General features: G+C 35.9%; 4 protein-coding genes across 9 annotated transcripts in view; 2 read left to right on the forward strand and 2 right to left on the reverse strand.

Moving 5' to 3' along the window:
• Positions 1–1,694: 1,694 nt before the first annotated feature.
• Positions 1,695–5,974, forward strand: LOC101894442 (protein sarah). Of its 3 annotated transcripts, none has more exons than XM_020037932.2 (2): positions 1,695–2,073; positions 4,305–5,974. In XM_020037932.2, the coding sequence occupies exon 2, from the start codon at positions 4,325–4,327 to the stop codon at positions 5,072–5,074; it is 750 nt and encodes a 249-aa protein (XP_019893491.1). In that variant the 5' UTR covers positions 1,695–2,073; positions 4,305–4,324; the 3' UTR covers positions 5,075–5,974. The 3 variants fall into 3 exon arrangements, with proteins under 3 accessions (XP_019893491.1, XP_005186808.1, XP_005186806.1); XM_005186751.4 differs by having other exon boundaries at positions 1,697–2,073; positions 4,320–5,974; XM_005186749.4 differs by lacking the exon at positions 1,695–2,073 and adding an exon at positions 4,048–4,255 and having other exon boundaries at positions 4,320–5,974.
• Positions 5,975–7,045: 1,071 nt separating this feature from the next.
• The window catches only part of LOC101894929 (organic cation transporter protein), a 68,632-nt gene continuing 50,702 nt past the window's right edge, over positions 7,046–24,975 (reverse strand). Inside the window, exons 1-5 of one of the 3 annotated variants that reach the window (XM_059118033.1) lie at positions 24,593–24,609; positions 24,349–24,521; positions 24,161–24,285; positions 8,365–8,987; positions 7,046–8,301 (exon numbers count right to left, since the gene is read on the reverse strand). In XM_059118033.1, the coding sequence (XP_058974016.1) occupies positions 7,312–8,301; positions 8,365–8,987; positions 24,161–24,272 (1,725 nt within the window). In that variant the 5' untranslated portion in view covers positions 24,273–24,285; positions 24,349–24,521; positions 24,593–24,609 and the 3' untranslated portion in view covers positions 7,046–7,311. Of the gene's footprint in view, positions 8,302–8,364; positions 8,988–16,893; positions 17,328–24,160; positions 24,286–24,348; positions 24,522–24,592; positions 24,610–24,975 lie in introns of those variants that run through there. The other 2 variants (XM_020037931.2, XM_005186753.3) reach the window with 2 other exon arrangements.
• On the forward strand, positions 19,503–20,387 carry LOC105262031 (uncharacterized). 2 transcript variants are annotated; one of them, XM_020037933.2, is made up of 3 exons: positions 19,503–19,748; positions 19,806–20,102; positions 20,185–20,387. In XM_020037933.2, the coding sequence occupies exons 1-3, from the start codon at positions 19,587–19,589 to the stop codon at positions 20,365–20,367; spliced, it is 642 nt and encodes a 213-aa protein (XP_019893492.1). In that variant the 5' UTR covers positions 19,503–19,586; the 3' UTR covers positions 20,368–20,387. The 2 variants fall into 2 exon arrangements, with proteins under 2 accessions (XP_019893492.1, XP_011293865.2); XM_011295563.3 differs by having other exon boundaries at positions 19,510–19,748; positions 20,212–20,387.
• LOC101895090 (single-stranded DNA-binding protein, mitochondrial) lies at positions 20,397–21,320 on the reverse strand. Its single transcript, XM_005186754.4, has 4 exons — positions 21,161–21,320; positions 21,022–21,106; positions 20,844–20,952; positions 20,397–20,776 (listed from the first exon to the last, which is right to left on the reverse strand). The coding sequence occupies exons 1-4, from the start codon at positions 21,191–21,193 to the stop codon at positions 20,557–20,559; spliced, it is 447 nt and encodes a 148-aa protein (XP_005186811.1). The 5' UTR covers positions 21,194–21,320; the 3' UTR covers positions 20,397–20,556.

Below are 24,975 nucleotides of genomic sequence, written 5' to 3' on the forward strand. Positions count from 1 at the left end.
AAAAAAACGAGAATTATAATAGCCTCCGAATGACGTAGTATAAGAAAACATATAAAAATCTACTTATATTTGAAAAATAGGTTATGGTAGTAAAAACTTTTATGTTTTTGTAGTTCTGGAACAGAGCTATAGAACTAGTTTTTTTATTAGCTTAAGGCATTGACTGGCTTCTTCATAACTATGTGTATGTTCCAGAACTTTCAAAAGTCTACTACTTTTGCAATTTTTTTCGATATCAAAAGGGAAAATCGGTTATCGCAGTAAAACCTTTTAGATTCTTACATTTCTGATGCTATGTTCCCATTACACCTTCAATCACGTTGTTCGCTCTCAGAATTATGTACACGAATTAACCCGTTCATACGGCACGATTCTTAATTCGAAGTAAAATAATTCCCTTTTTCAAAAATTTTGTTTGTTGATTTTAATACGACTTTATACGAATATACGTGAAATTCTCACTAATATGAATAGAAGATATTATTGTTCTTCTCCCAAATTTAACAAATTTCATTCATGATTCAACTTTTTGTGTAAATGTTGACATTTCGAACATATTTTTGTAATTTTCTATATTTAAATTCTGCTGGAGAGACACTTGTCAAACATTTTTTCTGCCGATAAAAGCATTTTGAAAATATTGCCTCTTTTGTTTGCAGTTTTCTGTGGAAATTTCAACTCGTGGACAAAATGCGTACCTCGAATGAGAGAGAAAATTGTCTAAATATGGGTTGAGACATATTTTTTCATTGTTGTGAGAGTGATTTGATTTGAACAATGTACAAATACGAGTGTTCGCTCAGGAAATTTTGTGTGAAGAATTAGGTAGTTTTTTCATAGTTAAGGGTCAAACAACGAATAGAGAGCGAATCAAGTGCAGTGGAAACGCCACATGAAACAGACGTTATGACTTCAACCAGAAAAAAAGCATTCTGTATACTTGCACCTTAGAAAAGGGCTGTAAAGAACAAACCAATTGTTTTTTGCAAGAAAACGCTTAAAAATAATCATATTCCTTGCCCTATGATTTAAAACAAATGTTGCAAATTGTAACTTCAATTCGTCTGTTAACAAAAGAGTAGAGCAAAAAAAGAGCGATTAGTAAATCAGTAATTGCAAACCTTTTTATATTGGAATCCATCGCATAACCTAATGTTAGTAATTATTTTGTTGTTTTTTCAAATTTTAAATGTTTCCTTGCAAATGAGAGTTAAACAACGTTAAATTCTCGGAAAGAAGTTGTTGGACAACTACCACTATGGAAAACCGTTTTGTACGTCCACACTACCCACATACGCCAGGCCCGTACTCTCCCATACGCCAGTATCCTAATATAATCAACTAATAAGGTTGTACAAATTTGACTTTTTCAAATCCATGTCTTATTCATTTCTATTTTCAACACACAAAATAAGAAATTTAAATGTCTGTGTTTAAAATGAAATTGTTAAACTTTGAAATTTCGTACGCTCGACGTATTTGGGTAAAATTCATATAAATATGTGAGTTTCACTTATTTGGTGAAAAACGTCGACCGAGTACGTCGAATTTTAGGTAAAGCTCTTAAGGTGGGAAAACATAAAACGCATTTTTGACTGGTACTACCCCTATGGTTGTTCCATTAACTGTACAACCCTGAAATATATTATCATTAGATGGTCAACTAAAACCCAACTACTACAAAATTAAACAACTGTGTGTTTTTAATGGACGAATAGGAGAGCAAAATTAAGAAAAATATTTCAAGTTGTAAAATATAATTAATTTAATTGTAAAGAATCATACAAATTTGCCAGAAGAATACCTGCTGCGAAGTGTAATTGATTGAATAATATAAAATAATTACAGTGAAATTTGAGAGACTTGTGTAGAAGAAAAGACAAATTACGAATGTTGAAAGAAAAACAAAGATACTACGATTAAGAAAGAGAGAAAATATAGAATTAGTTGTTGAAAGGAGATTGAGAAGATTATTGCCCGCCACTGAACATACCCATCACAGTTTTTTTGCATTGGCCTGTGTTTATTTTTCAATAAAAAAGGAAAAATATTGTATATCGTATTCGTACGGCTGTAAGTAAGAAAATATTATTGCGAGTTTGGTTTTTTTACTGTCAGATTAGCTATGTGCAGCACCCGTCTTATATAAGATGGTGAAAATGTGACTTCGTCCTGTGTGTATTTGATGTCCTTCCAAATTGAAAACAGAAACATTTTCCATACATACAGACGTGGAATCAGTATTGATTGGCGTCGATCGATCGACCTGTATGAGACATTGTTAACGCCAGTAACAGGGAGGGTGATATGTGGGTGTATGACGGCTGAATCGCGATGTGACGTCTTTCGTTTGTTTTACAATAATTTTAAAAGATTTTTTCAACAAGTCTGTTCGGTGTATTGGTGATGGTGCTCTACAACCTATTTCGTGTATTGACGTGCATATGTACGTACAAACGTGGCATAAGTTGAGTTTAGGGGCTATGCTTGGATTGACCTGAAATTTTTACCGCAGGTAGGTATTTGTAACCTGATTACGGCAATATAATTTTTTTGTGGGGGAAATACCCGGTTACCCGGTTATTCGACCCAAAAGTTCGAATACATACTACGTAACCGATATCAATAATATGGGTATCATTTGAAAGCTTATGAAAATATCTATCCAACAAGTGGTCATATGACGGGGTAACTGGAACCTGTTTCGGAGAAATTTAGGAAAATGTGCATTTTTGTATGAGTAATTTTTGAAAAACCCATAAAAACTCGAAAATGGACCCATTATAGGGTCTTAAAATCTATACACAATATTATAGCTAACACTATTGCCTTTCCAAAATGGTGTCATATGTGTTGATATCTTTGTAGTTCCGAAGATATTGACTTTTAAAGTCGTTACTTATGAAAGCAGTTTGAGTGAACCCAAGTTTTGTGTCGGGTTTAACGTTCTTGTTAATCTGCTTTGTTTTTAATTTGGTGTTGTTAGAATATTATGGAACGCGTAGTCGGTGTTGGACATATCCCAGAGGAGAAAATCTTAAGCCCCGGCCGAAGGCCGGCTGCTTACAAAAATTACAATTTTTAGAAAAACTATGGATCGCGTAGCCGGTGTTGGACATACCCCAGAGGAGAAAATCTTAAGCCCCGGCCGAAGGCCGGCTACTTTCGAAAACTACAGTTTTTAGGAAACTATTGATCGCGTAGCCGGTGTTGGACATACCCCAGAGTAGAAAATCTTAAGCCCCGGCCGAAGGCCGGCTACTTACAAAAATTACAATTTTTAGAAAAACTATGGATCGCGTAGTTGGTGTTGGACATACCCTAGAGGAGAAAATCTTAAGCCCCGGCCGAAGGCCGGCTACTTACAAAAATTACAATTTTTAGAAAAACTATGGATCGCGTAGCCGGTGTTGGAAATACCCTAGAGGAGAAAATCTTAAGCCCCGGCCGAAGGCCGGCTACTTACAAAATGTACAATTTTTAGAAAAACTATGGATCGCGTAGCCGGTGTTGGACATACCCCACAGGAGAAAATCTTAAGCCCCGGCCGAAGGCCGGTTGCTTAAAAAAGCTATAAAGGTCAAAGTCAAATGCATCTAGACTGGAGAAAAATATAATTTAATGAATTCAATCTCTTATATCCACGGAACCACAAAAGATATCGACACATATGACACCATTTTGGAAAGGCAATAGTGTTAGCTGTAATATAGTGTATAGATTTTAAGACCCTATAATGGGTCCATTTTCGAGTTTTTATAGGTTTTTCAAAAAGTACTCATACAAAAATGCAAATTTTCCTAAATTTCTCCGAAACCGGTTCCAGCAACCCCGTCATATGACCACTTGTTGGATAGGTATTATCATAAGCTTTCAAATGATACCCATTTTATTGATATCGGTTACGTAGAACCGGATGTTGTATTCGAACTTTTGGGTCGAATAACCGGGTAACCGGGTATTTCCCCCACAAAAAAATTACATTGCCGTAATCAGGTTACAAATACCTACCTGCGGTAAAAATTTCAGGTCAATCCAAGCATAGCCCCTAAACTCAACTTGCTCCCAAACGTTCATAAATCATGAGTGGGGAATTCTCAAATGATTTGTTCGTCATTTGTGATTTTGGGGGAATGTGTACATATACATACCTTAGCATTGGAAATAGAATGCACGGTTTAAGGTATCAGATCTATGACACAATTATGCGGTCCCGGCATGACATGCTGCACATAGCCACTCTGTCTTTGCTTCAGTAGGAAATTCATATACATTCCAAATTAATGCATGTACCCATATTAAAGTGTGACTCTTTTTAGGAAAAATGACATCAACACCACCAAAAAACAACTGCAAATTAAAATCAAGCCACAACAGCAGCGGTTCTCCAAGCATTGAAAAGCTATCTCCAGATCAGGATGTCTTCATAAACCCAACTGATGGCCTACCCAGCCAACATCCCACTTTGCCCGATGGTGAAGTTGACAGTAATAGCGAGCCAGAAGTGGATCCAGACTCGTTCGATGATTTACCGACTTCTATTATTGTGACGAACATACATTCAGAAGTATTTTCCAATCCTCAATTGAAGCAGGAAATGGAAGACCTGTTCCGTTCGTTTTGCGACTCGGCAACGTTTCAGTGGTTGCGAAGTTTTAGACGTTTACGTGTTAACTATGATAATGCAGTGGCGGCTGCCAATGCACGCATTAAACTGCATCAGTATGAGTTCAACAAGAAGACAGTTATTACATGCTATTTTGCCCAACCGGTAACACCCGTGTCAAACAAAAATCTACAGCCTCCAGCTCCAGTGAAACAGTTCCTAATATCGCCTCCAGCCTCCCCACCAGCTGGCTGGGAACCGAGGGAAGAAAACGAGCCACTAGTGAACCATGATCTTCTGGCAGCTTTGGCCAGTCTCACGCCTGGGGAATCTCATGAGCTTCATCCACAAAGTGAAGACCAGCCAGCAATAGTGGTTCACACAGCAATGTTGCCAGAAGCTGCTGTTGAAAGTGCAGTTCGTCCAAAGTTACCCATTGTTCAAACCAAATGTCCGGAAAGGGCGTAAATAGAAATATCTAAATGTACGATTGTATTGTATTTTGATCGACAAAGTGTGGGAGAGAGAGTGAGAGACAAGGATTTTCGGTTGGTTCGTATATAGAAAACATTCTTAGGGCATTATGTTGACTATGCTATGAGCTATTTCTGGATATGGAGGTAATTCCCACATGTTCCAAGAGAAAAACTGTTCCACTTACTTGGCTATTAGCAGATGTTACCTTCTAGTTGAACAGTTCATTCTTCTCGGATCTTGCATTGGAATTGAACGGTATGAGAGTATGTAAGGCTGTTGTTTGTTTTAAAACTAAAGCTGTACACAAATTATTTGAGAATTATTAAAAAAAAAAAACAAACACACACAAATATCAATAACCTTGAGCATTTCCAAAAAAAAAATCATTACGAATCGAATTAGTTTGAGAAGCCTTTGTTTAATTTGGTTAAATAATTTATTTCGACAAATTATTGATTACTTATTGTGATCCTTTTGTTTCGATGTAGATACTGAAATTATAAAATAAAAGCAACAAGAGCTCATAATGGTTCGTGTATAGTTTAAGTTATTTAGTTAGTAATTTATTATTGTACAAATTCACACACACATATACACACTCATATACACTAAACGAAAATGTGGCACAGAAATAAAATAATACGCTGTGCTTTCCAAAGGAATCAGAAGGAAAAATTAGAGAATTATTATAAATTATAAAAAAAAAATTGAAATCCAAAGAGTTATTATCTTCGACTTCCTTTGGAATTTAGCCAATAATTTGCAATTGATTCTAATTTTGCATTGATTGTTATAAGATTTTAAATTATTCAAAATAAAATAGAACTGTATGTATTATCATTAACATATGAACGAATTAATAAAGGCTCTGATTCAAAATATAAAAGGAAATGAATTGATGTCAATGAGAACCGTTTAAATGCAAGTCTGTAGCATACATGCAGTTGGGTGAGTAACGATAATAAAATATCCGGTATCTAACTTTTACTACATTGCTTATTTTTTCTTTTACTTAACAAATGTATTATTTAGTTTACCTTATTCATTTATTGTGTTTTCATCAGCGTCATAATTTCAATTTATGATAGAAACATTAATTTTATTCTGAAACTTTAAATCGCCGGTAAATTACATGTGACCTAAAATCGCGCGATTTTGATTACATAATTACGTTTTAAACAAGTAATAATATTGATAAAATATTGATTTTATGAATAATTGATGTAGCTACAACGACTCTACAAATTGTAATAGTAAAATATTTTAGTTCAGAATGATTTCTACTTAATACTACACGGACATTATTATTTAAATGGTTAAAACGTTTTCTAATATTGTGCTTGCCATAGGTTATTAACATATATAAATATTGTATTATTTCAAGCCATAATATAAACTCTTTGATTTTAAAACACATATCAGCAAGCAACTGGCATATTTCTGGTGAAGCCCGTGTTTTGGAATTACTTACTTATTCGCCGGTCTGAGGCTCTTTAAGAGAATATGTTTCTATGGAACAACCTAAGATCAGTTATTTTTTATATATTAGCTTTTATTAAAATAATCAACGAGGTTTTTATGATATGAGTGCATTTAACGTGTCAGGAGTAGATCGAGTAGACAATGGCCCATCTTCGCTTTAAATCTAAATGCAAGCTTTGGACCAGATTTTCCCTTCCGAAGTTATCATGCACACCAGCCAGGTAGGCAGACATTTTGGCCTGAGTGAGAAGCAACACTTAAATATAAAGTTTGTACCCCATCAGACGGGGAGCAAGGGAATAATTTCAACATTTAGAGACACTCTCACATTATGTACCGGAAATATTTTGATAACATATTGAAATATTTAGCAGATTCTATTAACCGCATCAAGTGAGTGCGAATAATATCTCCACAATACACTTGAAAATTAGAAGTTAATTAAATTTTTTGTATATTTTTCAACTTAAATTCATATAGTTTATTTCATCCAAATATCAATTTATTATTATCTAATTAGAGTAGACCGTAAATATTAGTTCGAACTTTGTATAAAATATTTGACCAATAAAAAACAAGTCTGTAACAATACAATTTACAATGAATGCTTACATATTTATGTAACAAAGAACTAAAAAAAAACAAGAACAGGAATGTATTGGAATGTCCAAAACTAAAAAAAAAACGCTCGGTCTAGGGCAGCCATTTGAGTTTCTGAGTGATATGCGTGTTTGATAGATACCTTTTTACTTCTTCTCAATGGTCTTAAGGGGCACCATTTGTTCCGGATCATCTTGGTAAATTCTATCCCTGTTGGGCTTTCTGCCAGCACACTGACTAAACCAGGTGTCGCCTCGTCCAAAGTTTTCACCATCTTCTATGGACTCGGGCATAGGTTTGTTCATGGTCTCCGGCAAGAACATTACCCACACCCCAGAAATAAGTGCTATCACGCCGAATAGAACAGCAGGTATCTTTGGATCAAAGGAATCGAGCAGTGTTATAAGCGGAGTAAGAGCGCCGGACAGACGAGCACACATGGAACCCAAGCCCATGGCAGAATTGCGCACAACCGTTGGGAAGAGTTCCGCCGAGTAATTGTAGATGACAGCAAAGGATCCAGCAATCAGGAGTTTTCCTACCATAACAATGGCTGTGGATGTGGTGCTACCTTGGGCAATGTAAGCTGCCACAATACAACATATACCTCCGCCAATCATCAAGGTGCTTGTAATCGGTCTCCTGCCCAATCGATCGAGTACCATAACAATGGTAAAGTAACTGGGGAATTCGACCAGGCCCATTATGAACAATATCAAAAATGGATTTCCATACAGTTTGCCAGCACTCAACGACAGACCGTAGTAGACGAGGGAGTTGGCGAACCAGCAGAGACAAACATTCAAAGTTTTGATGCGCAAGTTTGGTGTCTTGAAGAGATCACTTAGACCAGCACTGGACTTTTCCTCTGTTGCTTGTTGGGCCTTTGATTTTTGTACATAGTATTCTTTGTCGACGGGAATGCCAGATCCATTCATTCTTAGACCCTTGGCCACAATATCCACCGCTTCTCCGGCACGACCTTGCATCCACAGCCAACGGGGAGATTCGTCCAAAAGCCACCAATGGGCCAGGAAGAGCACACCATGAAGGCCATACACAACTTGTAGAAACTGTCTGTCCTTAATCAAGGCACCCCATCCAGCAACCAACATTATACCAGCTGCAAAGACGGCCTAGAACAGAAAAATATTTTTAATAGCATGTCCAATACATCAGTAGTTTTTTCATTCGAATACCTGGAAGGCTATGCCACAGGCAGTTCGTTTACTCGGTCCCACCAATTCCATTGTCAGCACAAAGCCGCAAATATAGGCTCCAGCCGAGCCGAAAATGCCCAAAAGAAAACGTGCCACCATAAATGAGAAATATTCGGGAATGAATGCAACCGAAACGCCGATGATCAGCTGCAACAGGGCTGACCAGCAGAACACCGTTTTGCGACCGACCTTGTCGGCCAAGCCGCCGAGCGTAACGGCCCCGGTGAAAACGCCCAACATGAAAACCGTCTGAACTATGCTACCCATCCAACGACGTTCACAGACGAAATTCCAATCGATTGCCCGCGACGTCTCGTAGTAGGTCTGATCGTAAACGTACGAATCGCACGATACAGTGTTGTTCTGGCTATCGTACATGTGACATGAATCCAATTCGCCGTTGTCCTTCAAAGGAATAGCTGCCAAAATGTCTGATGAATTCCATGGGACATAAGAAAAGCTGGAATTGTCTACACCTTCAATGAAGCATCGATGTTCGGGCACAGCTTGTACGGTAACAAGTGAGAGCATGTGAAGACCAGCCGTAAGAGCGGACAAGACTTGCAAGAAGAATTGGAATGCCTGATAGCGTCCGAATTCCCCTGTAAATAGAAACAAACAAAAAGCATTAACAAAGTGAATAAAGTTGGTGCGATTCAATGGACACTACTATATTCTGCGGTATTTCCGATACACATACAAATGAAGGTGTAAGGATTTTTATATAAGTGGTTTTATTCCCTGGTTCTAGTCCAGTGATGGTGTAGTGACGGAAAAGGGTCGGTGCTATTTCATTTGATATTCTCTTGGATCCGCTAAGAAGACAAGCCGATTCAATTCGAGAGAGAAAAAGTTTGTTTGCTTTTTAAAATATTATCAAATCTAAAAAATTCGCATTCTGTTAAAACTTTCAAACAAAATATTGAACAAATTGAAGCAAAATATTAAATACACAAACACACCTAATGTGATTTGCTACAAAATATCACATACAGCTCATTAGTACCACAAATATTATTCAGCTCAGGGGTCAAATTTTTCGATTCGATATCGGAAAAAAGTTCGATCGAAATCAATTTATATATGTCTATTTTAGATTGATGTAAATGAAAATATTTTCAGAAACAACTGGTAAACTCTCACATACGTTATTTAGTCGTTTCTACTGAAATTTTCAATAAAATCAAGAATCGGTATCGAATGGGAGAATGAGAGACCACAGATAAGAATAGAATTAAAAAAAATTGCAACGGGAAGCACTCTTCCTGCTTTTGTAATGTTTTCCCCGCAAAGAGGACTTGATATGCCTTGGATGGGGATATGAGAAAAGTTGTATTTATCAGAAATATGCGTTTTCCAGAACAAGGAGTTTGAAAACTGCTGTTACTATGCTGCAAATGCGCGATTTGCAGGTGCCCTTGGCGTCATTTGCGTCGCATTCGTTATTCAAATATGTCTGCAATATTTGAATATTTTTTTATTCTATTTGAATAGTTTCTTCTTCATTGTTATACAAGCCAAATAAAGCTTGCAGACACAAAAATCATAGGTATTTACATGTGTTCATTGATTTTCTACAAAATTTATTTTATTTCAAAGTGCGAACTGAATGCGGTAACCAACCATGGCGGTGAATCAAGTGTATCGCAGGGGCAGCTTTGTAATTGTAATTTAGATTTCCACATGTCGAACATTTTCGATTTAATTAATTCGGAACATTCGGCATTAGTTTCGCATTTAATTCGCATGATTTCCGATTCGCAAGTGTTGCAGAAGCATGCATTGTTGTAGACGGCTGTCGACACGAATCTCCTTGAGAACTGACCACGGTGACCTTGAATACGACGCTCATTTCGCATTTGAAATGTCAATTTACATTTGTTTTCCAGCGTTGGAATTGAAGTGGCGAATAACGCATTTGGAAGCAAGTGAAGAGCAGAATAACTTTTCAAACTTTCTCCTTATTGTCATTCAGAATGAAATATTTCACCAGAGCGCAATAAGCCAGAGGCTTGTCATAAAGATAAGTGGCATAAAATAGATAATACCTATGCATTATTGCAGGTAGTTAAAATCTTGTCCAGTTATGGCAACTGGAAACAATCTTTTGAACAGATTTGCAAACACTTGGTCTTATCTCTGAGGAGATTGTAATCTTTAGAATAATTTTAATTCTATTATAAGCGTTTTTATACCCTACAGCACTCTGTGTACAGTCTGTAACACCTCGAAAGTCGCAGTTATGATCCGATCCTCACGAAAATTTGCATGGAGTCAGCCTTGGGTTAAGAATAGTTTAGATGGATTACCAATGAATGCAACAATGTACAAATAAAGATTGGGGAAATGAACCTGTTGTCTTAAAAATACTGTAAAGTGGGAGGTACTGCGCCTGTACCACCACATGGACCAAAGTATCGAATTTCGGAAATGCAAAAGGGGATTGGTACCCATTTTGAAATTTGAATATGAAATTGCATATAATACGGTAGAAAAATATGATCCAAAACGAATATGTGGGCGCAATACGAAAACGAACTAAACATGAAACGCAACGGACTTGACGTACATACAGGGTGAGATAAAAAAAAAAACTGCAACAAAGTCAAATGCCATAACTTTTACATTTTTTTAAATTTTATTGAATGAAAGCAGAAACTGTCGGAAATAGCATCAAATTTTAGACTAAGTTTGATTTGTTCGAATTGGTCACCTTTGGCACGAATTATGGCCTTCAAGCGACCAATGATACCGTCACACGCTGCCCGAATGTTGCCCTGCGGTATCTTGGCCCATTCTCGCCGAATAGCTTGCTTGAGTTGATCGACACTTTGGTATTTTTCAGTGCCAACCTTGCTTTCCGAAATACTCCAGATACAATAGTCCAACGGATTGGTATCCGGAGTTTTTGGTGACCATTGTGCGCTGGAAATGAAGCGAGAAACCTCATTTTGTGTGCGATGGTGCAGAGTTGGAATGTCCAAGGTCTGCGGCCAAAATGTTTTCGTGCCCAAGGCTTTAATACACCCTCCAGAATATTTTCGCGATAATATTCGGCATTTATTCTTATGTCACGAGCGGAGAACGACCATCTGTTGTTATGGCGGCCCACACCATAACCATGGCCAGCGAGTTTTGGTGGCCAACCGAAAGTGCACATTTTCAGCTGACCTCTTAGGCAAGTAAACACGATCATTTTTTGTTTACAAACTGCTGGACAACGAATGTTTTTTCATCGGAGAAAACCCAATTCGGCAGTTTACCACTTTCGGCCAAGCGAAGCAACACATTAGCTCTTTTGAGTCTATTTTCTTTCTTTTGCGGTGTAAGTTCTTGCACTTTTTGGAATTTCCCCCAACATCTTGGGGGATCGGCTTTTGCTTGTCAAAAGGGTTTAGGTATAAAGAAATTTTTATGTTTATTTCTCTTTCCTGAACATGTAGTATTTTGGGGTATGACGCCCAACTTTGCTAAACTGTTGTTTTGTTTTTCTTTTATTTTTAATTAAATATCAACTTACTTTCAAAATAATATTCGCATGCCATTGGTTAGTCAATGTTGCTAATAAAATGTACAAATAATGGGAACGACGCACACATACATAGGCACACGTTAAATAGAACTAATTAAGCGAATTAATATTTTCAAGGATCTGTTATAGTCAGCAAATATACGTTCTGTATTCAAGGTAATTAACAAAGCATATTTAATTTTGAAAAAAAAAAAAAATCTAAAAGCAAATAGTTATTAAATTGGCAAATAAACATTCAATGGCAATTGGTGCCTGGTGGATGGGAATTAGTACTCGCCAGGAAAACCGGAAAACCCCTTCAATGTGGAGAGTGTTAAAATAATTCGCATTTCACACAAACAACGAAAACGTCAAATCATTGCCATTTCGCCAGATATGAGCTTCGTACAGCATAATCTCTTGTTGAAGCCAGAAAAATATGCGTCAAATCAACATTTCCATGACAACTTGAATGAACTCTTCAAGGTGAATTCCGAGCTATGATAAGCCCATATCAACAAACAGAGTGGAGAGGAATAGTAAACATTTGTTTATGGTGAAATCATATCAGTACATGGGTACAGGCATGAATGCTCATGTTTTTATGGGGGCAGGAATTTATAAATCAGTCATAAAACAGAAACAAATAACGATTCCTAAAGATCGCAACACAGTAGGGAACAGTTGTATTAATTCTATTGATTGTAGACACCATGTGTTAATGTCACGATAACATAGGACGTTTGAGGATCTTACGAAGATTAAGCTTTTTAGAGAAGGATCCCAGCTAAACCTTTAAATCGTCGCTCAGTGGTGGGTGCATATCTTTCCTCTATTTCAAACGTAGCTAAAAATCTACAAATACAAAAACAATTATTGAAACATAAACTGTGTTGCCGTATATTTTTTCAAATTTTTCTTAGCAACGTCATTGCGGTTTTGAACTAATGAATTGAAATGCAAGACCAACCGCAAAATAGATATTTGAAAGATTTGGTTGGATGCTCGGTTGAATGTAATTCGCCAATCAGACATTCATTCAATAATAAAAATTAAAAAAAAACGACGACAGTCTATTGATTGTCAACTTCATTTAAATGATCGCAAGGCCTTGGCATAACTTAACAACATCGGCGGGAGTTTCGTCAACAATTAAACATTTACAAATGTGTTTGTTTCTACATGTAAGTATGTACTGCTGCCGTTACTGTTTGACATTACACACATATTTACAGAGGGTCGAAAGTGTTTTTCAATCTGACGATATGTTTTGTGCGAATGTTATCACTGTAATTGCCTGCGTACGAGAATTGTTGATATTGGATAGGGGAAACGTTGGGCGCCAATATCAACAATTTGACCATCCATAAACACAAATTCATTTGTATGCGTGCGCATGCTCATGTATGCACATCGCAAGAACATTTAAATCAATTATTTATCTTGCCTACAATCATACAAATTGATTATAATTGAAAAGCTTTGCACTCAATTCAATTGATCAGCTGAAATAGGCCAAAAGTTGATTTCGTTTTGTAGCAATCGACAACAGCAAAAGAATACTTGAAAACGAGAGGTGATACTTGTCACATTTTTTCAACTTTTTCAAAGACAACATTTCAAGAGTAATTGCAACAAAGAACAATTGGCACGTGACATTCACTCCAAACAGAGTACGGAGCAGTGGTTCAAGTATGTCCAGTTCGGGATTGCATAACACTTATTCCTAGCACTCAGTTTGTATTACATATGTTTCCACATGTTTGTCGAAAATCTTCAATGCATTCCAAAAACTACACAAAAAATCACTCAGATCGCTTAAAATTGTTTAACGTTAAAAAAACGTTATATAGGAGAAATTGGTGGATTAAAGGTCTTTTAGTACCCACAATTTCTAATTGTAGCAAAATTAATTCAAAAGTGTATAAAACATCCTAAACAGGTTCTTCTTCACATTTCAAGTAGAGCTCTGATATATACCTATAATTAAGGCTTAAGAGTTCAGCTATAGTAGTCGAATTAAAGGTAGGAGTCTCCATCTGAAGCTGGATTTTGAATTAATTTCAGTCATTCAGAATCCGGCTATAGACAAAACCCTCCACCTCGACTCCGGCTCTGCTACAAAGCTGCATGATTATGAGAGAATTCGGACTAGAATTAGGTCTGTTAATTTTTAGGCCAAACCAAGCGTGTGTAGAGTATCATATGTTAAGCTCGAACGGCTTTTGAGCTTTTCTTGCTGTTATTGTGTTGTAGAAATTTGGCTAAAAATAAACGTTTGGTGTTTGGTGATAAAGAAGGAGGGTGTTGAATGAGGTAAATTTGACTTTTCATCGGCCCTCTCTCTCTCTCCATGTAAGTCACTTTCTTTTAGGGAAAAATATCTACATTTCAACATTACATTGAAATTACTTTCGTCCAATTAAAAGGATGTTTACATTGGAACTATTTGGCGGGTCAAGCTTCTTTTTGAGTATTTGTTTGAAAATTGTGAAGCAGTTTCCAAAGCTTTACATGCATGCGTAAGAAACAAAATCGTTTCCTTTCGGAAATTGTTCACGTCTGAATGAGGACTCAATTGTTCGGCAACTAGGATGCGTTAATTATTTCCATTTGATAACAAAAAAACACACACACACACATTGAACAATTGATGCTACATGTCATGTCAGATTTCCAACTAGTTTTCGAACGCTGATGATTTTTTATGAAAATATCAGGTTATTATCCATCATTGTAATTCGGGGTTTCCAGGTTTCCAATCCAGGTTTCTTACAATTTTCATGGTGGCAGGGTAACTCTCTACTTTCGGGGAGTGGTGTAAATCGCAAAGTTTTACATAATTAATATTACTAGTCACTCATTTAAACCGATCAAATGACCATCCTGTGGAAGCTTACATTTTTCTAAATATTTACCTGAATGCAATTAGGGTTGAACTATAAATCTTAGCAACATGTCTTTTTCGTTTTCGAATGCCTGCTTCATGGTCAGCTAAGAGAGCCATATAAAATCTGTAGCTGACAATTTCAAGGTCTTTTACTGATAACTGCCCAGAATACTGAGACCACACAAGACAATGTTTTATGCGATAACTATGGTAATTACTATTCATTTGATTGTGTTTTTATCGTGTTGAGCTTGTATTTTATTTATTTTTGTACCACTTTAGACGGCCATTCATGTTGTAAAAAGCGCTTAATGCATTTTGTTATTGCTTGCCGTTCGCTCATGCATCATAGGAAGTAATTCAAATTCGAAAGTGAGAGCAAGTTCAGTAAACCATGTTGTTTTCGTGATCTATAAAAAAATGAAAATGTGGTACAAAACTATGATTCATGATTCCACGGTCGATTCTCTTTGATAATTAATAGTTTAATTTGCACGTTTTATTGCGATCATTTCGACATAGCTTCTTCTTCTTCTTCTTTGGATTTTTGTTAAAAAACACGTTGAACAAATACTCACATGTCTGGGAGCTTAAAATTGTTTGACCCCTCGGTTATCAAAATGAAATCATTTTCTGTTGGCGAATTCGAGCGTATTAGCAATGGTATCAGCCGACAATACTCGGACACAAAATTCGTATACGCATACATGTACATGTGGATGGATCGGTGTTCATTTGGTGTCCAAAAATTAAGCCCCCACCCATCGACATATTAAAAACAATAATTGTCGTTTCTAGCGATGATAACTCAATAAAGAAATATAGATTAATTGAAATTAATCAAAGAAAAGATCACTGGAGCATTTGCTCTAGCACGTTCTCATTGATACAACGTTCTCGCCTCTTAGCGAATGTCTGTTTAAACAAAACAAAAAAACATGTTTAAATATTTAATTGTAATTAAAATCGGCATGTTATTTGTGGTATTAGGGTTAGCAGTTCTAATATCCCAGATGGTGTAGTTTTGCCAGCATCTAAATCCAGTGAAAGTTCCCCAAATGAAGTATAGGACTATAATATCTATCAGGGTGTGGATTCTAGTTCTATGAAAATAGGAAATGTAAAATATTTCCTTTATTAAATTTTTCATTTGGCATTTCTTTCCTTTATCAAAGTTTTAATTTCACATTTACATAGAACAAGAATTGAGGCCCAGGTAAAACTTTCGAAGATTTTAAATATTTGAAATTTCCAATTTTCCAGGGCTGTAAGAACTTTGACGATTGGCTAATAATACATTTCGGTATTATAGGAAACCAAGTATCCCCAGATACACTTTAAAATCAAACACAAATGTAATCAAAAGAATTTTGAGAACAAACATTTATAGCCACGATTTAAATTTTCAAACTAAAATTTTTATATTTCAATTGCAGTTAAATTGAAATTACCCAGGTAAATACTTTTACAAAATTCCTGATACCCCACAACTTACCGTTATCGACAGCCCTATTTTCTGATAATACGTACAAGAAATAACAACTAATAGTTTGCCTTTTTCGGTTCATGCAAATTTGATTTAGTTGCTACCTTTCTAATATTCAGTAATTAGCGCCTTCACTTTAATTCTATTAACTATTGGAAACCGTCACCAGTGGCATAATTTGTATGTAAGTGTGGGAATTGATTAAGTGGCTACAAGTCACATGAGAACAAAGCTAATAATGTGATCACTGCTTGACTACGCATTGATGCTGGAAACCTTTGATGATTGCAAGGCTCCATCTCATCTGGTTGCCAACGAATGAATGGATGGAAATTTTAAATCGCAACAGACAAATATAATTAGGATAATACTTTAAGTAGGAAGTTAATCGCACTGATAACGTGGTCTCAAAGCAAACAGCGCCGACACTCTACGCTCAATTCAGACAATAGCATTCCACGGCCGGAGACCAGTCATTACGATAAGAGAAGTGTTTCTAGTGGCTTACTTTCCTTCTCATTGTGTTTTGTTTTACTGCCAGATAAGCAAAACATTTTGTAATCAATTGTTTAGTGTCCATAAATCAGGCGTAGATACGCGACATGCGGATGAAGAGCTTACCTAATTTGCCCATTAAATCTTCCAGTACGAAATCAACAGCCATTTTTGTGCGTTTGTGTGTGGCTGTCTGTTTAGAAATGCAACTTCGTTGAGAACTTCACCGATAAAGTTTATTAATTACAGATACTGAAATGAGTGTTTCGCCAAAAATCACATATCCGGGGTTATTAAACCTTTGAAAATCTGAGACGAACACACGAACCAATCGAAATTATTTACTGTGTGGCCAAGAGTAAAGCGCGTTTTGTTATTGAATTAACATTTAAATCAGCACATAACGTTAATAACGTTCGATTGTAATCTTCTCGGTTTCAAAATCCGTTTCCGAACTTAACTCAAGAAAACAAATATCTCTGAAGTGGCCAATAAGCAGCCAACCGCCGACCGATTCGCGTGCGAAACCTAACGCATTTATAACACAACTAAAGTTCCACAACAAGCAGGTCGCTGGAAGTTGCTGTTGGTGGATCTTCCATAAACAACAGCAGCAGAAGCAGCAGCAGCAGCGAACGAAATAAACAATATCTTTAGCCGTCACATTAGCTGTTGTTTTTCTTTTCCAACTACGCTCATTTATTGGCGATCATTTGATAGTCTCATTGCTTTGTGCGACTGCTTGGTCTTGGTTTTCCATTCTCTTTTCGCCAAAAAGAATTGTTAATTGTTATTAGTTTTCGGACTGCTCTATGGCGTCTAATACCAATCAACCAAGCCTCCTGCTCTCACCCGACGATTGGCACATTAATATTTGGACACATTGTGCTCTCCAATGGGTGTTATGACGCCAACAATGAAACTGGTTTCGCTTGCTGAAAGAGTGCAAAAACAGCAGCACGAGCGTTACTGTTTGCTTATCGATCACATTCATCGCTGTTGTTGGTAACAAAGCAACATTTCTTGTTTAACCGTTAACAGTCGACTGATTCTTGTGGGGCATAGTCATAGATAGGCACAGACATGTGTAGGTAAAATTGTTTGGATGCATTATTATTCCTGCAAAAATCCCACAATGACGACATTTGCGTCATTAACTCCGTCATGACATGAAAACATGAAAAAACATTTTTTACTAACGACAATGTAGGCAGTCATTCCAAAAATGCAAACAGTAACATCTGACGTTCATCCAAAACCCGGTTTGTGGGTATTCCCAAAAACCAATTGAAAAACATTTCGTAAGAAAAAAGTTTGAGTATTTCTTGCAATGCGTTGGAAGAAGCAGAATTCCAGAAGCTTAATTAACAAAAATTCCCATTAAAATAAAATAACATCTGGATAAGATTTACCTTTAACCCCCCCTTGATTGGGAACTGTCTCTAAGACTTTATAACGTTTTACAAAGCGAACTAAATTATTTGTTTTCAATATTTTCTCGAGCTTAAGGCTTATTGTAATGTTATTCTCAAACCATTTTGGTATTTAGGTCTACACTTTGCATATTTTGTAGAGCTTCACATAAAAGTTTTTATGGGGAATTTGTGAGAATTAAATCATACCAACTATGATTATAGTTATAATCCAAAGTCCAAAGAAACTAATATATGAGAGGATTATCCTCCTCTGAATCGATTTCTACTAAAATTGAAGAGGCATTTGTGCCTTTTCAATTCGGTCTTGTATTACACATTTGGTGCACAATTAACATAAAATCGGATAAAGATATGTATGTGAACTGTATTCAAATCTGAACCGATCTCGATAAGATATGGCAAAGGTATTTCTGAGCTGTACTCGATATATTTCCCCGAATATCGCTGTTACAGAGTGCTTTTTTTGGCTTTGGAGAACAAATATAACAATTCGGATGAACAATATATGACCACCAAATTTGACATACTACTTTCTAGACTCAATTTGGTCGTAAGTGCCACATTCCATCCCATTTGGGCTAAAATTACACGTTTGGTGCACAATAAAAGGCAAATCGGACGAACATATATATATCCAAATCTAAATCGATCACGATAAAATTTAGCAAAAGTATTTCTGATCTTTATTTTATATATTTCCCCAAATATTGTTGTTGCAAAGTGTATATTACGGCATCGGATGGCAAAAATAACACATCGGATGAACAATATATATGGGAGCTATATCTGAACCGATTTCGATTGAATTTGGTATACTCATTTCCAGACCTAATTTGGTCGTATGTGCAAAATTGTATTCTATTTGGGCTGATATTACACTTTTGGTGCACTATGAAAGGCAAATCGGACGAAGATATATATGTGAGCTATATCTAAATTGTGACCGATTATCTCCAATTTCAATAGGGTTCGTCCTTGGGTCAAATAAAAGATTTGTGCATAATTTTATCTGGATCGGGAAATAAATGCGACCTGTACTTTGTTTACAAAAATACATGCACACAAGTCGACTCAGAACGTGATTCTATGCAGTTCATCAAAAAAAAAAAAAAAAAAAAAAAAACGATGGGTCTATCCCGTTTCCTTTTGCCTGTTACAAACAAATGCACAAAGCCATAATATCCTGACCACATTGCAATGTAGGGAATAAAAAATTAAATTAAAACACAAAACGACATATCGATTTTGATACTAACATTACAAATTGATAACAACATGTTTTGTTGTTGTCTGTCGGTAATGTCCAAATACGCAAAAATATTTTTAATTTCACTTTTCCATAAAACAAGAATACAGCCCGATAAACTAAAAAAATTATAAAAAATGTCAAAATTTTGTAGCAATTTTGGCACACTAACATATCTTGAATTAGATATTTTAAGAAAAGGATTGATGCTCGAAACAGAATCTGTACATCAGGAGTACTTAACAAAAGCCCGACATGTAAATGATTGCACAGCAAGTATAGGCACAAATGAAAATCAAGTAAGGATTAATTTAAGCAAGCACTTATATATACAAATATATATAGTCCTTATATAGTTGATTCACATAGATAATTGCATGGAGATGTTAAAACTGAATATAGCAAGTTTGGAGGAAGAGTTACTACTCATTGAATGCGATTTGATTGAATGCTCTAAAGTTGTGGAGACCATAGAAAATTCCCAAAATTGTAGCATTTGCAGGTGTCTTGGAATTCCACCAAAAACTGAACGCGAAAAGTTCATGGACTTGTTGCAAAAAACTTCATTTCATATTTGGCAATTATATGATTTTTCATCGCACGTAGAGAAGATTATAAAACATTTTTGTGTTCCAAAGACCACCTACGATATTGTAAGTTTACTGATATAAATATATCGCAAACAACACATGCAAGATCATAAGTTCAGATTTTCTCCCCTCTGAAAAATCTCAGTTGATCATATCGGCTGCTTACTTTCAGATTTTTCGTATTTTAAATTGTCATAATGTCATTTTATGTAATACCGAACGGAACATGGATTTAGTTATGGACAAATTGCTAGCAATAACCAATTATCTAACCTGGAACAAAAGTTTCTTCCGCAGACCACTTGGCAAGCGTACATTGAACTCCTGAAGTACACAACAAATTGAAAGCGGTATAAATTTATGTTAACATCTGTTTACTTTGGAACTATAGTTTACACTTTTATACATACTCAGCATGTAATTATAGATTATAAGAAATATATATGATATACACTGGTGAATGAATAACATTTAATGAATTATGATCCCTAGACTAAGTTATAACAAGCGCTAATTCCTATGCTGTCTCCCGGAAGAAGATTACATCATCAGCAATAACACTAGTGCTGGTCTTTTGATTGCCTTGCTGGTCGGTAATTTCACCATAAGTGACTTTTCCTTGTACCATGGCTCTTTGGCCTTTCCTCAGGTACTGCATTACGGTTTCACGCAAATTTGGTTTGAAAACAACAACGCGATGCCAGTCTGTTCTTTGAGCCCAATCGCCATTTTCGTATCTGGAATTGCATGCAATATTCCAAATTAATTTTTGAATCAATTACATAAAGTCCAAATAATCCATACCTGTAATTTGTGTGAGTGGCCAAAGAGAATGTGACAACGGGATGTTCTGTGCTTCCTCGCGATTGAGGATCGGCTCCAACTCGCCCCAGGAGTGTAATAGTGTTGATAGCTATATATAAAATAAACGTTCATTAGCTACATTCTAAAAACTAAATGCACGAATTCTTTGTTATCTTACTCTTCTCGGTGCGAGCCGGGGCTTCATTTGAGTAGCATCTGTTGAGAGCCGGTATCAATGACTTTGATATCAAAATGGGCCGCATCTATTTGCAAAAATGTAAGTAACGCAGCATTTATTTGAAAAGGAAGGTATTTACCAAGGCTCCAGTCTGTTTGATTAAGGAATTCATCTTTATTTCAAATGTCAATAGAATAAAAACACGAGTAACACGCGTCGCGCCTCCCTACAATCAAAATTACAAAGCACCCAAAAAATCCGACGCCGTGGAAGTCAGAAACCTATGAAAGTGATACCAAGACAATATAAGTAAAAAGTGCTGCCAATTCACTTGTAGAGAAATTTGTATAATTTGGCATCACTTACACTAGTTCGTCCAATGTCCGAAGGTGTTGCCACAAAATTAATATGAAAAACACTAGCGACACTTACAATATTTTTGTAACACTTTTGTTCACTGTTCTTTTCACTGCAATGAAATGATTTACTTGAATAAATTGTAGATGTCGTCCCACAGATGTGTAGTGACAACTGTTAGGAAAACAAAATATATTTAATTGTTTGTTTGATCTCAAAAACTTAAATATAAAAATGCACCTTTTTTAAATCCATCTGCGTTGCTTAACCAACACTTTAGCCGATAATTCAACCAACCGCTCACATTGATGCGGGAATGCGGGGTTGAACTCATCGCTTGTCACAGACGTTGTAGTTATTTTCGTTGGCCTGCGTTTCATGGACAGCCGAACCGTGGATTGAACGATGCCTAAAATCAAACATCTGAATTTGTATTTTTGTGTGTGTGAATGTAGTCATCAAATACATGGACATCACTGCAGAATGATTGTGATGAAGACAGCGGTAGGGGTGTTAAATCCAATGGGCTTGTAAAGTTTGGGACTGGAACTAGCCTAGGTTCAAGAACCGAGTACCTACATAGAAATGTAGATATGTTTCAAAGAAGGGATTTGCAATTGGAGCCCTTTTTCACGCTGGGCCAGGGACAAAAGGTTTAATACTAATCGGAAAGACTACAATTTTTTGTGTCACATATGTCAGAACTTAGCCGTAAGGTAAATTGCAATACTACTCTTAGCATTGTTTTTGGATAAAAAAAATGCTAGATGGAAAAAATACTGACAAACCATAGGTTACTTTCTTCATTGCCAATAGAAAACAATAGAAAACAAGTAGGATTTTTTTAAATATTCTAGTCAAATTAACAAAAATGTGCCTCCTTGAAAACAGGAATTTTTTCATATTTGTATGAAATTCTATTCTTAACATTTATTGAAGATCTAGCCACAACAGCTCGTACGTCTAGCTGGTCCATACTTAATATTTCAATGATATTAACATCGATTTTGGAAATGGACTACATCTTTAAAATAAAATGAGTGTTTAGAAGTAACAAAATAATTAGATGGGAAACATAGTTCTTACATAAAGCGAGCGGAAAAAAACTCAAATTCAAACACTTCCGAAATAAATAAATCTTTTGAATTTTTAAATTAGACAGACATATACTACGTCTCTAAGAAAAACTATAACTATGTGTTCAATTGGTATTGAAAATCGGCTGTAGAAAGCTCTTGCAGATAAACTGACTGGAGATTGATGGAAGTACTCATTTGAGACGACTCAAATATTGAGACTGATATGGGTTTCGCCCAAACAGACTTTTAATATCAAAAGAACAAATAGGTCCCGACATTATCGACAAAATATATGGTAGTACTGGGACGTGGTTAACACTTCTTATACCCTCCACCATAGTATGGAGGATATATTGAATTTGTCATTCCGTTAGTAACAACCCGAAATATACACCCCACAAAGTATATGTATTTGTGATCAGCATAAAATTCTATACCGATTTAGCGATGTCCGTCCGTCTGTGGAAATCACTGTAGCTTCCGAACGAATTGATGTATAGATTAATATAATTTCACTCAAATGTATATTATGTCTGCAGGACTTTTGGTATTAAAAATGGGCCATGTAGGTCAACGTTTTGGTATAGCTCCCATAGAACGGTACCTCCCGATATTCGGTATTTTTATGATTTTAGCGACATTATTCAACGGAATTGTTTCAAATTTGGTATTAGAAGCTCGAAATGGATACTATAGCCTAAGACAGAAAATGATTTTACGATTTTGATGATTTTAGCTAAATTATTCACCGAAGTTTCGCATTTGAATATTGTAATGGCTTATGCCAAAAGTTACCTATGCTGGTCCATGTCGTCGTATAGACACTAATATAACAGCTACATGCTGTATTTTTAAGATTTTAACATAAAATTTTAACGGATTTTATTGTTTTTAAGAATTGCTAAATTCGTTCCAAATGGTGTAGGGTATTCAAAGTTCGGCCCGGCTGAACTTGCAGCTTTTCTACATGTTTTTATTAAGATCAAATGCATTCTATTTTCAATGGTAAGAAAATAGTATATCGTTCCTGAAAAGCATGTCTTCTTAATTGAGCATGCGGGAGGGTAGCTGGAGCCAAATGTTTCCAAGTAATTACTGCGCCAATGTATAAAATACAAATCAGGATCTAAGGTCTCCTTTGACTAAAAAACGTCTACAATATTCTGCAAAGAAGGTGCTTAAAAGTACCATCTTCCAGAATAAATTGACCTAAAATACTACCGTAAAGCCTTTCTTTTCTAGATTAAAATTCTATTGATTTAACTTGAGAATATTTCAAACCATGCTGCAGAAACATTACCTAATACAGCCTTAAGAATTGATTGATGGGTGTATCAGGAATTTAACTTCCTCTTGCTTTAGCACGAATTCATATCGAATATAAAGGCTTTTAGTTTCCCTTAAAATATAGTACACGTGTCTACAATGGTAAAATCTAGATCGGAAAATTAAAGTTAAATATTAAATTCTATGAGATTTTGAGTTAAGATTAACAGCAATTGCAGTAGTAAGTACATTAGCCTTTTTATTAGATTAGAAGGAAATTTCCAAACTCACTCCAGAGCTAAGCCTGATAGAAATATTGTAATATAGTCCGAATTCAGCTCATCATTTAAACCAAAAAAGTCAACAGATGACTTCTGAATAAATAATTCTCCAATCTACGAACCGCTTAAATATTTTATTATTTTTTAAGATTTTACCTTCAACGAGCATTTCATTGCCCTTGAATCCAATTGACTGCACCAATCCAATTTTCTGAAGATCGTACATACTATTCATCTTCTCTCCCTTACCCAATGTAGAAGACAACATTCAAATCTGTAATCTGAAAATGCACAAGCGAACAATACACTTCTGTTAACAATTCCAATTTATTAATTACACTTACCACAATTCCATTTCGTCCAGTAACAACTACAAATGCTCTGATATTAACATCTATTGGTTCACCGAAGACCGACAACAGCTAACGCGTGTCCTTACTTCGCTCACAGTCATTGGCAGTGTCATTGTTGTTGATGTATGACATTGGTGTAGTCATAGGAAAGGGCAACGTATCTCCTGCAAATGTAAATCATATTTTTCATATAAATAGCATTGTTAACAAAAAAAAAGGGGTTAAGTCAAAGGACCTGCAATTATAGCAACATCATTTAGTTAATAATTCTTCATTGGTATGGTGAGATTGTTGATGTTTCGCCAAACCCGCTTTATAGGTACCAATAGTTTAATAATTCTTTGTTTTAACGATAGGTTTAATGATAGGTCACTTTTCATATATTGCGCATTTCGCAATTATGCTGCGAAGGAAATTAAAATTTCTTGAGAATTCTTTTGGTGGATATGTAAATTTCGCTAATTATTTCCACTGCGGTTCCATGAAAACTAGTTACACACAAAAGCATATTCGGCATGTACGATCACTTTCCCAGTAAAAAATTACTCAGTACCATGTACTGAGTGCCATACACTGAGTACCATGTACTGAGAGTTTTTCTCTCTCGCTTGCAGTTAT

Source organism: Musca domestica, unplaced genomic scaffold (assembly GCF_030504385.1).
Source record: "Musca domestica strain aabys unplaced genomic scaffold, Musca_domestica.polishedcontigs.V.1.1 12, whole genome shotgun sequence".
NCBI lineage: Eukaryota > Metazoa > Arthropoda > Insecta > Diptera > Muscidae > Musca > Musca domestica.

Bases quoted from the DNA above. Each gene is read 5' to 3' on its own strand.
- LOC101894442 (XM_020037932.2), top strand. From the start codon at position 4,325: ATGACATCAACACCACCAAAAAACAACTGCAAATTAAAATCAAGCCAC.
- LOC105262031 (XM_020037933.2), top strand. From the start codon at position 19,587: ATGTCAAAATTTTGTAGCAATTTTGGCACACTAACATATCTTGAATTA. The intron at 19,749-19,805 runs GTAAGGATTAAT...GTCCTTATATAG, and splicing joins TAGGCACAAATGAAAATCAA to TTGATTCACATAGATAATTG. The intron at 20,103-20,184 runs GTAAGTTTACTG...GAAAAATCTCAG, and splicing joins CAAAGACCACCTACGATATT to TTGATCATATCGGCTGCTTA.
- LOC101895090 (XM_005186754.4), bottom strand. From the start codon at position 21,193: ATGAATTCCTTAATCAAACAGACTGGAGCCTTG. The intron at 21,107-21,160 runs GTAAATACCTTC...TTTTGCAAATAG, and splicing joins TCAAACAGACTGGAGCCTTG to ATGCGGCCCATTTTGATATC. The intron at 20,777-20,843 runs GTATGGATTATT...ATGCAATTCCAG, and splicing joins GCCACTCACACAAATTACAG to ATACGAAAATGGCGATTGGG.